The sequence below is a fragment of the Asparagus officinalis genome, chromosome 2 (genome assembly GCF_001876935.1).
Source record: "Asparagus officinalis chromosome 2, Aspof.V1, whole genome shotgun sequence".
NCBI lineage: Eukaryota > Viridiplantae > Streptophyta > Magnoliopsida > Asparagales > Asparagaceae > Asparagus > Asparagus officinalis.
Window position 1 is genome coordinate 78787797 of NC_033795.1, and position 14736 is coordinate 78802532.

The 14736-nt window shown below is 38.6% G+C and overlaps 1 protein-coding gene and 1 pseudogene across 1 annotated transcript; both read left to right on the plus strand.

Annotated features, from left to right (window-relative positions):
• LOC109831728 lies at positions 3570-7568 on the plus strand. Its single transcript, XM_020399124.1, has 2 exons — positions 3570-6587; positions 7483-7568. Exon 1 carries the CDS (start codon positions 4538-4540, stop codon positions 5231-5233), a length of 696 nt encoding a protein of 231 aa, XP_020254713.1. The 5' UTR covers positions 3570-4537; the 3' UTR covers positions 5234-6587; positions 7483-7568.
• LOC109831379 lies at positions 6812-11099 on the plus strand (annotated as a pseudogene).

Here is a 14736-nt window from a genome sequence, read left to right on the forward strand (position 1 = left end):
AAGAGGAGATAGCGGTTGTGAAACGAAGGAAGGACGAGGCCGTTTAGAGAAGTCAGTTGGAAAAAGAACGGGTAAAGAGTGGACACGAGATAAGATAGAAAAATGAAGGTGCGTAAGTGACAGGATCGAAAAAGAACATAAGATGGAGAAGAGAAATAGATAGATGCAGATGGAGTATAGAGTAGGAACTGTACGTGGGATCAGGTAGTACACGGATGATAGGATACCCGAGTAGAGATAACTAATTCTGAAATAATACGTGAAAACTGTGTATAGGCACGAAATGACAACAGGGCGTAGGGCAAGCGATGATAAAGGCGCAAGTGAGACAGCCACAGGAGTCGGTAATGCCTGAGGAGAGATAGAGGCGAGTGTAGTGGTCAAGAGCAGCTCAGCTGTCGAGGGTAAATATGGAAAGCGAGAAGAGTAGTGAGAATGTGGAAAGCAGGACGTGGAGAAACAGGCGAAATAGATCCATGGATTAATTAGAAAGCTACGACGCGGAAGCAGAGATGAGAGTGAGTCTTAAGAAGACTGTTAAGAGTATTAGGCAATGAGAAATAGAAGTTAAAGTACGGGAAAAGATTAGGTCTTGAAGAAGGATAATAAATGAAGAATAGAGAAGGACTGAGCGAGTGTATGCGGCCGCTGGTCTAAACCTCAGCGTTTTGTTCTAAAACCGGGGGTGACCCCCTCGTGTTTTGGAGTTGAAATGCATGCGGTGAACCCTTGCGTTTTCACAAGTTTTCGTTCTTCAAACCGCGAATCTCGCGTTTTGAACTGAAACACAGGGTTTGACCCTCGGCGTTTTGAGTTCTGAAACGGCGGGTTGATCCTGCGCGTTTGATTCTGAAAATGCGGGGGTGACCCTTGCGTTTTTTTTTGAAACTGAAACGGCGCTGGTCTACAAAACGCCTCGCGTTTTTGATTCTAGAAACGCGGGCGGGTGAACCCTCGTGTTTTGAAGTTGAAAAAGGGGGGGGGCATGGGTGAGACCCTTGCGTTTTCAACAAGGTTTCTTCTTTCAACGCGGAGTCGCGCGTTTGGAACCTTGGAGACACGGGTAGACCCTCGCGTTTTGATATTCTGAGAACGCGGGGTTGATCCTCGCGTTTTGATTCTGAAACGCGGGGGTGACCCTTGCGTTTTTTTTGAACTTGAAACACCGGTCTAAACCTCGCGTTTTGATTCTAAAACGCGGGGGTGACCCTCGTGTTTTGAGTTTGAAATGCATGGGTGAACCCTTGCGTTTTCAACTAAGTCTTTAAGACTTTTTTAGCTCATCTGTTTTTCAGATACTAACCGTTATCTTTTTCTATGCAGTGCGCTACTCCAATGAGCCGCTCTCCTTCCATCATCATTTCGGTCACGAAGGGGGTATGGACAATAATGTGACTTTTAGTCTTCACCAGGCTCTCCCGGTATTTCAAGGCCAAAACAAAGAGCGTATGGACAACATAACTCGTGCAAGTCCGCCGATTCTTAGGGCTTTAGTCACGGATATTAAGCTTGAAACAACAGACCAGAAAAATCTAAAGAAGCTGGCATTCATATTTGGAGACTCTGTCGACATTGACGTCGAAATCATGTACGATGGGAACTACAAGATGCTTCGAAAAGTTGGTGACCGCTTCCTCTTCTTGCCTAACATGGAGCGGATGTACCCTTTATCTTATTTTCAGAGCGCCTCGATCCTAAGGCATATGGAGTGGGATCTTGTCAAGGAACAAGATGGTGTCTCAATCAGAGCACTCACTTATCAAGGCGTTCATCCAGTGCGCTATGGCCGACAATTGACGGCTCTGAGACCTGGCCTGTTCCAGAGGGAATATCCAGTCAGCGAAGGGGCTAACTTGGCGAACGTCTTCATTCGAAAGTTTATTGCGGTGAAAGGTGAATTTCCCGCTCAGGTTTTTAGATCCCCCGGATGGGTACACTCTGTGGATGGGGGATGGTGGGCTCGGATGATAAACTTTGTTTTGGAGGAGCTAAGAGAGCCGCTCGACACCTCAGGACTTGGGAATCCGGTGATGGCCACACGATACGGGATTGTGCTGAGTCATTACAACCTTTACGCCATGCTGGAGCGGTACAATCCGGAGACATGCACCTTCTTCACACCAGTTGGGGAGCTGGGGTTTGCGTTGCATGAAATGTTTGAAGTTTCTGGCCTGCCATTCGGGGAACTGCCGTATGAGGAGTTCGTCCCAGGGACCGAAGAACTCACAATTCTAAGAGCGGCAAATCCTGAGATATATGAAACCTTTTGGGAAGTGATGTGTCACTTCCACATCTGCGCTCAGCTGACAGGGCTACGAGGAGGTGGTGTGAAGCAATTATCCTGGGCTGAGTATTTATTTCAAAATCTAAACCAAAAGGATGTCGAGGTGACCCGACTAGCAACGAGTTCTCTTGATGATATTAAAGTTCGAATTGATGCTGCTACCGCTCACTACACCAATGAGGCTCAGGAGGATATCTTTCCACCATTTACCGAGTTCGACAGTTTTCATTATCAAGCTCAACATCCCATCTCCGATATGGCATTGTTTGCCGGATTCTTAATGTTGTGGCTGAAGCGGTGTGTAGTGCCTACGAAGCCGAAGCCGATCGAATCCATTATGGCCGAAGTCGTATATCCTGCGGTTCTCTTAGCTCACGGGAGACCGATAAATCTTCTCTTCGCAGTGGTATGCTGTTTGCAGAGCGGCCTAAGGGAGTTAGCTTCCGAATTCATCCAGGTCAAAGGGACGGGCTCCAAAGGGAAGAAAATTCTGAAAACTCCTAACCCTCGCGTGCCAATGCCATATACTTATTTGGTGGCATGGTTCGTCTTACATTGCCCCTCGTTGATGACAACAACCTCTCCCTACAGTGGATCTTTCGTGCCGTTCGTCCGACGGCTTGAGACGGCTAAGTGGGAAGGTTTGTACACGGTTAAGGTTCGGAAGATCTTGTCAAGAGACCTTAATTATCATGTTTTCCGTTGCTTCCTTGATTTTGAGGGCGGTGGATATGGCGAGACTCATCAGGACGTACGAGGCCCTAATGCCTTCACAAATTTGACTGGCGGAGCCTTCCGTTGGCTCATTAATATCTGACCGGGATATCTTATCTTCAGGCGGGGCAGTAAATGTTTCATTGAGCTCTATCAGCCGTATCGATTCTCCCGGCAGTTCGGATACGACCAGCTATACGTCGGGAATCCTAATCCTCGACTCGTATTTATCGGTAATCTTTATGAAGGAGCCCGGGCATGGTACTATTCGGTAGCCGGTTGTACTGGAGCAGTATTCAAGTTGCCTCATAAGATGCCTAACTCTTATACTGCCTTGAGTTTTTGTAATTGGTACCACATCACTTCTCAAATCCCCGAGTATAAAATGTATACATCTTGTTTGAAGGAAATCAGGAAGATGTACGAATCAAGGAGAAGCTCCAAGATGACTTGTTTAAAGGGGATTGACGAGTATTTGTCTTGTGAACAAGCGGTGACTGAGGGTAAGGGAGCCGCAACAGAAGAGGCTCGGGAAGAAAGGGCGGCGGGGGTGACTGAGGGTAAGGGAGCCGCAACAGAAGAGGCTCGGGAAGAAAGGGCGGCGGGGAAGCGAGCTCTTACTGAGGATGAAGCGTGTCGTTTGGACAAGCGGATTCGCAGAAAATTGTCAGTTGTGTCGACTTCAAAAGCTCAACAGGGAGCTAAATTGATGCAGGACGCTTTCAAGTCCGCCTCTGTGGTTCATCTTGAAGAGGAGGAAGAAGAGGAATCGTCTGTTGCGGGTCTCTCTCATCAGGTTGGACTCCATTCGATTGGCCTAGCCTTAGCAGGTGCAGCCTCCTCTTATCATCCTCCAGAAGAAGAAGGCGAGGATGAATCGACTGTTGGAGATGCAGAGTCCATTCCAGTGATGGAACCTCCTGTTATGATGGCCTCGGGTCAGACTTCAAGTGTTGTTCCTCCAATCATAGAGGCGATGCAAGAGGAAGTCATGCCCAAAGCTGCTCAAGCTGAAGCAGCTGAGCCCGCTGCAGGTGAGCCTAAGGTGGCTGGGCTGGACGAGCTTGAAGGAAATCAATCTCCTTCTTCTGCACTGATGCCGACGACGGGAGCTGTAAGGCCTAGTCCGACAACAGGATTAGTTCCCAAGTCAATTATTGTCGTAAGCTCGCCACAATCTTCTGCGACAAAAGATGATGATAACTTATTATGGGGGACCTTTTCGGATGACGACGCTGGTGTTGATGAACCACTGGCGGTCGCTTCCGTCAAAGAGTCTGTTCACACCGCTATCCCTTCCACAGGTAATTGTTGTTCATTTTAAAGTTTGATAAATTCTCTTTTGTGTGCTAACGACTTTCATATACAGGATCCCCGGCACCGGCAATTGAAGAGCTTAGAGCAGAAACTCCCCCGCTAGAGCAACAAACTCCTTTGACGCTTTCTCTTGGGCAAGCGCAGGATGTAGGCACTTCCAGCTTAGCTCCATCAAGATCGCTTGCGACTCTTGCACCGAGCTTCGCAACTTCGAGTGCCTTAATGTCATCTCCCGCTGTTTCTCTAAGCCCGGTGGATGTTCTTAACTTGCTCCGAATTTTCATTGGGCAGTTAGAGAATCTGATGGAGCAGATCGTCGAGAATGTCAGTGTTGGTCGGGGCACTTTTGAGTTTTTCAGGCCCTCATTAACAAATTATATTGAACATTGTTCAGAGAGCATCTCTCGCTTAGAAGAGGACCTGAGAGCACTGCAAGACCTTGAGCGTGTCGATCTTGAGGCTCAGACTGAATTGACTTTTGCCGACGTTCAAGCCGAAGCAGCACGTCGACGAGAAGTCGTTCAGAAGAGTTTGGCTGAGAAGGAGGTCCGAATTGCATCTTTACAGGGGCAACGTGATCAAATACAAGCTGAGTTGATTGATTCTGCCATCGCCATGCGCACCACTCAAGAAGCGATCGCTCAACTACAAGTGGAGTTGGCTCAGAAGGAAGCTCAGCTTGCTCAGGAGGAAGCTAATGTGAAAGGACTCCACTTTAGGAGTGCAGAAATTTTAACAAATTATTGCAAGGAGGTGCAAACTCTTGAGGAAATCAAGAAGGAGGCTGCTGCTGCGGTGTTGAGTGAAGGTGAACTCAGAAGGAGAACTGCAGCGACGGTACGAGCTACTCACGAGAAGCAACTCTCAGACGTCAAGTCCCGGCTCGCATCTATCAATTTGATGGGCCCGCAAACTTAATCATGTATCGTTCTTTTGACAAGAACAAAACAACGATTTTGTATCACTTCTTAGCATTTTGAGTAAAAAGTGATGATATTTTGGTTTTCCTTTGTCTTTTTTCTATCTTGTTTTAACTCGAGACAACGAAAATGGTTGAAAATGCCAGGGGTGTAGTGTTAACTTGGCGTGAATTTTCATCTAGAATAAAATTCAAAAAAATTTCTTTATTATCACCAGGATAATTCTAGAAAAATTTTCGTAGTTTTAATGAATACTTGTTATTCCGTTGAAAAAGAATTAACAAGTTTATGGGGTTTGAGTTTTAGAGGTGTAATGTTAACTTAACAATCATTTGTGGACCTATGAGGATTAATAATTTGATTTTATCGTCAGAGGTGTAATGTTAACTTGGCGATAATTTATGGACTTATCACCCTATTGAGGAGAGTTGATAAGTTGATTTTATCATCAAAGGTGTAATGTTAACATGATGAGATTTGTGGACTTATCACTCTATTAAGAATGGTTGATAGGTAGATTTTGTCATCGGAGATGTAATGTTAACATAATGAGATTTGTGGACTTATCATCCTATTAAGGAGGGTTGATAAGTTGATTCTGTCATCAGAGGTGTAATGTTAACTAACGATAATTTATAGACTTATCACTCTATTGTGGAGGGTTAATAAGTTGATTATGTCATCAGAAATGTAATGTTAACATGATGAGATTTGTAGTCTTATCACCCTACCGAGGAGGGTTGATAAGTTAATTCTATCACCAGAGGTGTAATGTTAACATGATGAGATTTTTAAGGACTTATCGTTCTATTAAAGAGAATCAATATGTTAATTTTATCATCAGAGGTGTAATGCTAACTTGACGATAATTTGTGAACTTATCACCCTATTGAGGAGGGTTGATAAGTTGATTTTGTCATCAGATGTGTAATGTTAACATGATGAGAAGATATTTGACAGAGTTATAATGTTAATGCTCTGAAGCACGGATTCGCCCCCGGAGGCCACAAATCCGTGTCCGACTCGAATCGGACACGGATTCGTCACGACACTTGCACGACATGTGTCGGACACGGTCAATCCGTGTCCGATACGGGACAATGGTCAAATTAGGCTCGGATACAGTCAAAGGAGCTTGGACACGATTCGGATTCGCCGAAGGCCGATTCATTTGGGTTGCGGGTTTGGTTGTTAAAATCCAACCCGAACCGTCCGATTAAAAAACTCATCCCTATTTCTCAAATCTCCCATTCGATTCGATCCTCAACTGACTCAAACGAAAGAAAAAAAGAAAAAACCCTATGAAGAAGGCAATGAAGAAGTCATCGAACTAGCTTCCACTTCATCTTGAGGTACTTTTTGTCTGTAAACTTGTTATTTTGTGATAGATTTATATTTTAGATTGTTAGTTGAATTTTATAATTTTTTCTATATATAATAATATTTTTTTTTAAATTCCTTGCCGTATCCCCGTATCCGTATCCCCGTATCATATTTTTTTGGATTTTACCGTATCTCGTATCCGTGTCCGTGTCGTATCCGTGTCCCGTATCCGTATCTGTGCATCATAGATTGAATGCAGCCCCATGAATGGCTGTTAAGAAGTAAAGTCAAAAGTGTAGTTTTTTTCTTTTTCTTTTTCTTTTTCTTTTTTGCCTCAGGATTTTTATCATTTGCATTCCCAAGCTTTGCTGAAATGATGCATTTTTATCGGTTAGCGTACATGTTTGTATTGCTAAATGCACCAAAATCTGATCTAGTGAGCTCAGTTTTAGCTTTTTTGGTCTTAATATTCCTTTGTATTCGAACCTAGATATTTTTGAGACCCCATTTCCTGTAGACTTCTATCAGTTTGACTTTTAATCTCAACTTCTAAACTTATAATTTATGTGAATCTTCCCAGCATTCCAAAGATACATATCACTTACAAATTCTTTATGTATCTTATAGTTTGCTGATCCTGTAGCACTGAAATTTGCTATGAACTATTATTTTCTTTATATTTGGTGTGAATGTGATAGTCATTTTAGATACATTGGGCATTTGACATTGTTATTTCCATTATCTTGTATTTAGTGTAATAGTCATTTCATATATATATTGGGCATTTGATATTAATTTTTATGTTATCTTTTAGAATATGTAGCAAGCGAAATGTAAATACATTGAATTATATATACTTATATATAATTATATTTATCATTTTCTTTTGCTAGCTAATCTCTTATACCCTCTCCTTTCAACTAGGGGATTCAAAGCTCTAAAGCAAACTGAAGCTTTACTATCGACTGGGGAAGTATAAAGAGATGATGGAAGCCTACAAGGAGATGCTAACATACATAAAATCAGCTGTTACACGTAACTACAGCTAAAAATATCTGAACAACATAATGGATTTTGTTTCTAGTCCAGCAACTCAGAAATTTAGTCTCCTAGTGGAGTTCTATCAGACAACACTGAAGGCCCTTGAGGAGGCTAAGAATGAGGTACAACAAAAGTACAACAGCAGTTTTTCACTGGATAATTCTTCTTTTGCTTTTCTATCTACATGTGCTGTGACTGAGCATTCATTTCCTTTTTAAACTGTCTCAATAATTCTTCAGAGATTATGGTTTAAGACCAGTCTTAAACTTTGTAAGATATCATTTGATATGGGTGAATATGGACGAATGAACAAGGTATTCACATTTCATTCTCCCGTGTTTTCCTGAGCTTTGCAGCTTTAAGTTAATCTTAACTGTTTCTTTGGCACATTTCAGATACTGAAAGAACTGCACAAATCTTGTCAAAAGAGAGGATGGCACTGATGACCATAAGAAGGGAACACAGCTTCTGGAGGTCTATGCTATTGAGATTCAAATGTACACTGAAACAAAGAACAACAAAAAACTCGAGGTAGCACGGTTATTCCTCACCTCCAATCAATGTTAGTTTATAACTTTATATTGTATTTCGATTTTCTGCATGTTATAATGTTTTATGTTAGTCATCACTTGTGGTGCTTAACTATTGCCGTTTTCTCGACTGGGTTATTATTAGCTTGCTCAAGCTAGTAACCTAACTGGACCTATGTTGGAAGAACGTAATTTATAAGGTTTCATATGAAGAAGTTTTCATAAAATCCGTACTATTATGTTATTATGCTGTCTATTAGACTACTTCTAAACATGTGTGTGTACTGGGTATGTGTCCCTACTTAGTTAAGATGTCAACCCGCCCTGATGTAATTTGTGGAGTGGGCCTCACCAGTGACCACTCTTCTTAGCTCATTTAGGGCTGCCATTATACTTATTTTCCACCTCTCTCTTATGCTTCTTACGTAGTGTCCTTATGTATTGTTTGGTTGCAGCAACTATATCAGAAAGCCTTTTCAATCAAGTCAGCAATTCCTCATCCTCGAATTATGGGAATCATTCATGAATGTGGGGGAAAGATGCATATGGCAGAGCGACAATGGGAAGAAGCAGCCACTGATTTTTTTGAAGCGTTGAAGAATTACGATGAAGCTGGCAATCACCGCAGTAGTATTCAGTGCCTGAAGTATATAATTCAGATATCCTCTCATATGTCTTTCTTCTCTTCTCTTCCCTTCCTTTCATTAATTTTTCTTTGTATTTTTTTTTGTGTGGCATTTCAGGTACTTGGTTCTAGCTAACATGCTAATGGAATCTACAGTGAACCCATTTGATGGGCAGGAAGCAAAACCGTAAAATTTTTACGTGTTTCACCATGTTATTTTTTCTTCTCCTATGTGTTTATCAACATTATGCGGAGGCTGTTAATAACTGCATTTATCTGCAGCTACAAGAAATCTTGGCAATGACAAATTTTATAGCAGCATATCAACGAAATGAAATTTTTGAGTTTGAAAAAAATTCTAAACGTTGACTTCTTGTAGCATCTGTTTTCTTCAATTTGACCCCTCTTAGTGTTACTCAATGTTTATGTATTGACTGGTCTCTTAAAATTGTGCAGAGCAACAGAAGAACCATTATGGATGACCCTTTCATCTGTAATCATATAGATCTCTTAAAGAACATCAGAACTCAAGTCCTGCTCAAGCTCATTAAGCCGTACACAAGAATTGGAATCCCCTTCGTCTCAAAGGTATGTGCTTAGTGTTTGGTTAATATGAACTCCGGATGACTAGGTCATTATATAATATCTATTGTTCGACATATCATTGCAAAATGTCATTGATATGCAATTCCATGTTAATTATTTTATGTTTCATGAATTAAACCATAAAGTCATGATTCCAATTCTTAGCTTTTTTTTATATTTTTGTTAATATTAGTAGTGCTGAACTGAATTCAAATTCCTGGCTGTTTGGTATACTGTCTTTGAATTGCATTTAATATTTCTTTTCAAATAATGGTACAGCTGCTTCAATTGGCTAAAGTTTGCATTTCCTTTATAGTTCTCAGAATTGGAATTTCCTAATTCCAGAGGAGAAATCTTCACTTTCATAAAATGAGAAATAAAATTCTACAAGAAACAGGGTTTTTCAAATAATAGAAATCCTTGTAATTTGGACTAGATCATTGAATTGGAACTCCTTGATTTCTATTTTGTGCATTCGAAAGGATATAAGATGCTTCATGGTTCAAGGATTTGACCTATTTGTGAGCCTTGATTTTGAACTCTTTGCTATTGGAAAGAAAATGACTAATGTAATGCTAAGATGTATACTGTCATCTTTCGAACTCTTGAGTAAAACTTTTTAACATGAGGTTCTTTTAGTAAGCTCTTCTCATAATAATTTTGGTTGGTATGTAGGAACTTAATGTACCTGAGAAAGATGTTGTGGAACTCTTAGTCTCCTTAATTTCTAGACAACCGTGTTCAAGGCCATATCGATGAAGTCACAAGAGTACTGCAACGTGGGGACTGGACATCCATCTTTATGCCTCTCCTAAAATAGTTCCAAGAATGAATTTTCCAAGAGGGGTTAATTGCACATAGACCCCCCTTAACTATCGCTGTTTTGAACTTGATACCCCTGTAGTTCATTGTCACCTATAGACCCTCTGGGTTAATTTTTTTGATTCTTTTAATTTCATCCAGGGGCTGTCTGCCAAAATTTCATGGAGGCTAAAAGAGTCGACCGTCGGCCTAGATTAGCCTAAGTTAAGTGGAGTCTCTACCGCTTCGTTGCAAGAGTCAAATATGAGACTTCATGTACCTTAGGGCCTGTTTGGATTTGTAGGGGGTGAAGGGAAGTTAAGGGAAACTGAGAGAAGGGAAAGGAAGGGAAGGGAAGGGAGTTCCCTTCCCCTTGGTTACACCCCAATTTGGGAGGTAACAAATTTTATACTATTAGGGGGTGAACCAAGGGGAACTAGGGTGAATTAACTTCACCTCAACTTGTAAATATTAGCTCAAACTCTCTTTTTTTATTCTCTTTGCAGGTCAAAAGGCATGAAGAATTATACAGCCATTGATAAATGGAACACTCAGTTCAGGTCCTTGTACCAAGTCATTAATAACCGAGTTGGGTGAAAGTAAACCTGGGTACTTTTTGTCAATGAAGCAGTTGTTTTCCTTTTATCTGGACTTCTTGCTTGACGCTTCTCAAGTTATCAAAGAAATGTGCATAGCAGGAGAGACCTGCAAAGATTTTGGATGATATGTTCAGTGCTAAAAGTGAAATTACTGTCCATGCCGATGTCGGTTATCTCCTTTTCTGGTATTTGTTGTATTTTCCTCTCATATTTCATGAACTATTGTGCACCCCGTGTAAAGCATGACCTCAATTATTTTATTTTTGCTACAGTAATTTTGTATTTAATACAGTTTTTTGCAAGTGCTACAGTAACATTTTTTAAAATGTTACACTTCCGCCCGAGCTGCAATAATAATGCCTACAGTAATGTTTTTAAACGTTACAGTTTCTGTCTGTGGTGCAGTAACAATGCTACAGTATTAGCATGAATATTGTATCTTGTATCCCCATGCTTGTGATATAACAATAATGCTATAGTAATTCACTGTAGCATTTATTGTGATGTGAATAGTGAATATTGGATCCTCTCATTATTATAGAGGAATAGTAGAGCAGAGAATATTGTCAGAGCTACTATATCTATTATGCTATTAATTAGCTTCACATATTTTTACCGTGAAGTTTTGTTGTAATGTATACATACTGAAGTTAGTAATTTATTTGATATTAATATTGATTTTGTTTTTTATTAACTTGTTGTAAAAATTGAAATTTTTGGAATATTTTTATGTTTCATTTATTAAGTAGATTATACAATGTGAACCTAGTCATTTTTTAGCTAGATATCTAAATGATCTTTTAGAATCGTATTTCTAAACTAGATATAGGCTAAAATAAACTTGACTCATCTCAAAGCTAGATATCTAAATGATCCTCTAGAATCATATTTCTAAACTAGATGTAGGCCAAAATAAACTTGACTCATCTCAAACGAGTCGGAGGAAGCGGACACGGGAGCCCAAGTAAATTGTCAAGATAACCTTAGCCTATAACTATGACTGTATGTGTAAATTACAAAATTTGAAACTAAACCAAAAAATTGCAAGTATAAATATGTGTCAGCGTTCATGGTAAGCATGATTTTATACGACTGACACTTGCATTGCAATTATAGTTATAACTTGTCGTTTCGAAAACATAAGTCAGAGATACCGGGACCTCTGTAACCTAATTCCTTTCACAAGTTATAGTCAAATATCCATAGAAGTTTTGTTTTTATTTTTGATATTTGCCTACGGTTCTTATTGATGTGCTGCTCCTAGAACTTCCTAAGCCCCACGATTTCTACTGGTTTATCAACTTCACAAATAAAACTTTGCCTCTTTAATATATTGAATAATTTCAATCGTTTTATCCACTTTACAAATAAGCTTTGTCCTCTTAATATATTGAATATCATATTTTGTCTTCGTGTGTATAATGTTGACAGTATATTTATCTGTCCACATGATTCTCAATCATAACACTTCAGAGTCCAGGGACCTTGCTCTCCTCTTCCGTAATCTTTCTGTCCTCTTATTGATTTGACATTCTCATGATCTTTTGTAGAAAATAAATGCACAAATAAATAAAATAATAAATAAATGAAAAAAACTCATAGTCAGTCCAGCAATATACACATAAATATAATAAAAAATCGTTATCAACTTTAACCAAATATCTATCACATATTAAATAGGACACCCATTTTGAGTTATTACAGGGGGAGGAATATCACTAATTAGGCATTAAAAGTCTTGGATAATGGAAGTTTATTTGATGTAAGAGACATAAATTGGTACCAAATAGAATAAAAGCATATCCTTTCCAAAAAAATATTGCCATACCAATTAGTCTATAACCTTCATATGAGCTAACTGAGGCATATTTCATGAATTCTAAATTTTGTATGGATTAATCAAAAAATAATTAAATGGGTCCAATTAAGTATGTTCTAATTTAATCAAAATCAGTCTCATTTATACAAGTTACTCATAGGTGATTTATCAGACAACATTAAACTGTTTTGGTGAGTGTAATAAAGAAATTTGAATACGGCATTATATATATTTGTTTCTTCTCTCCTTATTTTATGTTGTTTTTGTTTGTTATGTGTGCATGCATGGGGACTTGAAAATTTTCATTTCAATTTCATTACAATTTTTTTAACGAATAAATAATGTATAAGTAGCTTGCATAACATTTGCACGCTTCATTATCATGGTAAATACAAATCTAAATGAGAAACATGAGGGGAAAATCCTATTTATATGACAAGCAACAGATGATCAAGTACCAACCAAAGATAAGTTTAAAACATCTTCCTTATATTTGGTTGGTCACATAAATTATGATTCTCTTTGGGTGTAAACATCAATGCTTAAATTAATGATAATTCATAATATTTATTGCTGTGGGAATTGGTGGGACCTTGGGATTGTGCAGATGTTTTTCTTGTCGTTTTTTGAATTTTTATTAAAACCAGTGAATCAATAATTCAATATGTTAAATTTATTATCTCTCTGATACAAAAATCTTGTACTAAATTGTAGGATCTTTCAAATCCAAACATTTTTTTTATTTCAGCAAAATTTTTATATTAATCATAAAAATTTACATATTGAAAGATTCTACATTAGTAAGAGGGTTAAACGGCAAAAGTATAATCATAAAATTTTTATGATAATTGCCATGCCATTCAAATGAAAATTTCTGCCTTTTTCTGATAATTGATTTTAGATAATGTTAAGAAACACATTGAATAAATTTTTTTGCATTAATTGTACAGAAACTGTACAGAAACTTTGTTGTCAAATTAAGAGCATCTCCAACAGCTTCCCCATCTTCTTGAAATACTCAATTTTGGGGAATATAGAGCTTTTTTCAGCTTCCCCATCTTCTTGAAATACTCAATTTTGGGGAATATAGAGCTTTTTTTTGGTCCAACAGATTCCTCATCCCATTCCCCAAAATAGGGAAGGAAGAGAAAAAATAGGGAGCCTTCCCCAAATCTGCAGCATTCTCCAAATTTTTGGGGAGAGCTTTATTATTGTAATAAATGCGATTTTTCAAAATGGGGAAGCTGTTGGAGTTGGAGCAAAAATAATTTGGAGAATATGGCTTTTGTTTCTCCATTTTGGAGAAAATTTTGGGGAAACTGTTGGAGATGCTCTAATACTTTAGCCTAATTCCAACAAGCTATCTATTGGAATAAACATGTGATTCTTTTCATGGAGCAACCTAAATATCGAAACCAGCGTTTAAATACCTATCAGATTCAGATTATGGAATTAAGTTAAGCAAATCCTTTTTTTATTGAAGAGCGTTGGTCCGAGCTTATTTAATATTAGCCAATTTGGATCTTAGATTAATTTCTAACACATACCTCACATAATTTTCTAAGAATGCAATATTCATCAAATTTCTATGGTCTCTAACGGATCATGACCGAGAGTTTGGATAAGAATAATTTTGTCAATTGCAAAGTTATCATGACAGTTATTATCTTTTGCAATTCTCATGAGAAATTAGGCTCTCTCTCATGAGATGTTAGCTAAATTAATTAATGCCACTTTGATCTAATCTTCTCCCATCCTTTTGTACACTTCCCTCTTCCTTTTGTTTATTTATTTATTTATTTTTTTGAACAAAAAGTAGTAGGGTGAGTTACCCTACTTTCCTCTTCCTTTTGGCTGCAGAACATATATCTTCCTCCTTTCTTGTAAATCAAATCTTCTTCAAACAGAGAATAAGACAAGCCACTAGCATGAATATGGGCTGCAAGCATTGATCAAGTAACTTAGAATTTTATATAGCACTAAATTCTTTTAAAGGCTTTATTATAAAACTTCATTGATAGAATGAGATTGTATGAGATATTTTATTTTAATGCATTTGAATTTGAGAATCTATTGTAGTATGGAATTCATCTAGAAGGCTATTCATATCTTTACACAGGGTTAATGAGCAAGCATTTGTAGTTTTTGAGGTTGCCATTGGCTTTCTTTTTTATTTTC